This window comes from Fusarium oxysporum, chromosome VII (genome assembly GCF_013085055.1).
Source record: "Fusarium oxysporum Fo47 chromosome VII, complete sequence".
Classification (NCBI taxonomy): Eukaryota; Fungi; Ascomycota; class Sordariomycetes; order Hypocreales; family Nectriaceae; genus Fusarium; species Fusarium oxysporum.
Genome location: NC_072846.1, coordinates 423247 through 426448, shown reverse-complemented (window position 1 = coordinate 426448; position 3202 = coordinate 423247). Strand labels below are relative to the sequence as shown.

The window sequence follows — 3202 nt, the reverse complement described above, 5'->3', positions numbered from 1 at the left end:
TAGATAAGGAAGGCTAGTTTAAAGAGAGCTAGATGGCTCTGGTTTAGCGCAAGTTACAGCCGTATATTAAGTTAACCTACAACTCATACGTGTCGCAGACTTTCAAATCACCGCTAGTCTATGCGAAATATCCACGTTTGGATGCTACTTTATAAGCTATGTAGGATTAAGCCTACCCCGTCTGCTGTTGACCCATCACCTGGCACCCAGGATGTCATCATCGCACGTCGACCTGGCTATTACAGTGCCTACCTTGGTAGGATCTGTGTTGTCAACCATAGCCATAGTAGTAGTGCTGGGCTTGCATGCGATATCTCCTCCTACACGTCGACACGTTCGCCACGCCCTTATTATCAATCTCCTATTATGCGGTACGGGCACCATCGAAAGGTTAACCATTTATGGGCTTCTAATAACCCGCTCAAGACTTGGCAGATATGATAAATAATACTATATCAGGCAGTCTGGCACTTAAGTATGGCCCACTTGACCAAGTTCTAACCAAAGGGCAATGTACCGCGAATGCGTGGGTGGGCCAACTCACAGTGCAGACGATTGACTTTAACATATTATTTATATCAATAACGGTTCTACTCACCGTGCAAAAGGCCTATCTACTACAGGATTCGTCATTGCGGAGTGTTATGTTAATATGCCTTTGTGCATGGATACCAGGGATCATTACCAGTATGTGATTTTTCTAACATGGACTGCAGTTGACACTCACTGTTTTGCAAGGCTTCACCGCCCTAGGACTACAAGCATATGGCCCGGTGGGCGGCAACTGGTGCTGGATTCAAGCGAAGTATCCTATCCTACGCTGGAGCTTGTCCTTTGGATGGCGCCTCTGCATATTCTTCTTGGTCATGGGAATTTATACTACGGTGTATTTCCAGCTCAAACGGACGTTTGGACGTTTCGGGATCTCAGGGGCTTCTTCCGACGGAACAAATATAACCACGACAGACACAGCCTTGCGCAATCAGCACGCCACTACTCCAGCTTGGCCGCCCATCATGAAAGTCTCGTCACTTACCGTTGCTTATGAACTCGGAACCGTGAATGATGCAGCCAGTTCATCGTCTACAGCACCCATGAGCAACCAAGCTCACTGTTACAGCAACCCGGAGCCTGATTCTTCCAATGCCTCGGCTGCTGCTATAAGACAACCGGCGTGGAACAGAGCGTTGCCGAACCTACGGAGAATGATGTTGCTGAACGGCTATCCACTAGGATACCTTATCCTCTGGACTCCCGGAGTGGTCAACCGATTCATTGAAATTAAAGGCAAATCACCGCCATGGCTCGTCGCCTTACTGGCTTCTACACAATACATTGGGCTGGTACATGCAATCACTTATGGCTATAATGAGCAGTTTCGACGCTCTATACAATCTTGGAAGGTTTTCCGGCAGAGACGGGAAAGGATTGAGGATTAGTTAATAGAATAAGCAGATAATAGGATCTTATTGAACTAATTAGGCTATTAGTCTCTTTTAGATAACTTTTCTAAAATTACACTTAGTATGTAATAGGCTGCCCCTATGATTGCAAGCTATAATAGCCTGGCTTTAAATAATAGTAAGTTATTTAGCTCTTGTTTTATTTTTTATTTATTAGGTATAACTATATGTGACAGTTGGTTCCCAACTACCCACAATGGGTGCAATGAATTGTAGTAGAGTTCATAGAAAAACCCATGCCTTGAGGAACGAAGAGAGGAACGAACGAAGTGACGAAAGGTCTTATGCCGTTGCCCCCGAACTCAAGAGCTTCGCTCTAATTGGTGCAGCCGTTCGCTTCTTCTAATTCGCCTAAAATCATCGTCCTTTTTCACCCCTTTGCCTATGCCTACGTCAATCCTCCACGTGTTTTGGAGACGTGGCATATACATGATGGTGTTACACAGGCAGCCACCTCAAGATAAGATGTCTCACGATGATACCAGAATTGTCAGAACAGCGTTACAGGTCTGTTGCAGGTTGAGCAAGTCTAGTATCTTGGCTTGGCCTCTTCAGATATAGAGACGAGGAGGGAGAACGAACGAAAAGGAGGACACAACACATCTACAGATCAGTCACAGACATCAGGATCATCATCAATTAATCATTCCTGGTTCTCCATGCCTTGGGGAACGAAAGGTCTTATGCTGTTGCACCCGAACTTAAGAGCTTCGCTCTGATTACGACTCTGCGCTCTACATGTATGTGGCTGCTCTATTGGATCTTGGGAGGGAACAGTTTGGGCTTAGCCTCGTCCTTTCATTCTCTTCAAATCAACTTGTGGTGTGCTTCTCTTATTATCATAAAACATAGGTATGCCCTCTACCCATCCAGCCAGCTCTGGGCTTTCTCTACAGTCTCCCGGCTTAGCAGTTCGAGCCGAGCCTCCGCAGCTGCCATGTCAGCAGGGATTTTGTTCCCGACGAGGTCCCTCTCACGCGCCTTCGATACTAGCATGATGCCGTCGAGCGACGGGCAGCGCGACAGCTGCACGTATAGACTGTATGGGTCGCACTGGCTTGGCACCATCTTACCATCGATATTCGTCGTCCTGGTTCCGCGCAGTTCCAACGCCACCCGCCTCAGCGTTCTCCCTTGGACTTTGTAGTCGGTGCATGCAAACGCTGGAGTGCACGGCAGGCCTTTCCGGGTGACGTCATGCCGCTGCCATGGACGTTTCCGCTGGCATTCTATCTTTATTCTCATCGGCGTCAGCAGTATTGTCCCGGGCGGCATGCCGACGAAGTGGAAGTCCCTAGTCGTTTCCGCCGTGAGCAGGATCCCCGCCGGGGGCCCAAAGTGGAGTATCGTATTGGCCGAGACCCGGTATCCGGGAAATGTCTTGTCGACGATGACTTCCAAAGCCGTATAGCTGGCCCCGTTGACGAGCTTGAGGCCCTGGTGCGTGTTATGGTTGACGACGACGGGCATGCCCGGGACGAACATGAAGACGGCCGGCACGGGGATGGCGCTGTCGTCGCCGTGGTTGAGGATCATGAGTGCTTCCTCTTCCGTCGGCTGACCGTCCTTCCACTTATGGTCGGATATGAAGATGCGCAGTGTTGCTTGGTGCTGCCGCTGGAAGGCCAGAGTGGCTTCCATGTTGAGGTTCCAGCGGTTTCTATTGAGCGGCGTGACGACGGTGATGCCCGATTCCCACGGTATCCGCCTGCCTTCTTGATAGCACCGGCCATTGAGGA

The 3202-nt window shown here is 49.3% G+C and overlaps 2 protein-coding genes across 2 annotated transcripts; one reads left to right on the top strand and one right to left on the bottom strand.

Annotated features, from left to right (window-relative positions):
• Positions 1 to 211: 211 nt before the first annotated feature.
• FOBCDRAFT_186039 (uncharacterized protein) lies at positions 212 to 1439 on the top strand (the record flags this gene model as incomplete). The annotated part of the gene is made up of 3 exons (XM_059608612.1): positions 212 to 371; positions 436 to 687; positions 739 to 1439. The coding sequence occupies 3 exons, from the start codon at positions 212 to 214 to the stop codon at positions 1437 to 1439; spliced, it is 1113 nt and encodes a 370-aa protein (XP_059465283.1).
• A 667-nt stretch (positions 1440 to 2106) lies between these two features.
• On the bottom strand, positions 2107 to 2933 carry FOBCDRAFT_241536 (uncharacterized protein; the record flags this gene model as incomplete). Its single annotated transcript, XM_059610365.1, has 2 exons — positions 2107 to 2190; positions 2427 to 2933. 2 exons carry the CDS (start codon positions 2931 to 2933, stop codon positions 2107 to 2109), a joined length of 591 nt encoding a protein of 196 aa, XP_059465282.1.
• Between the last annotated feature and the right edge of the window lie 269 nt (positions 2934 to 3202).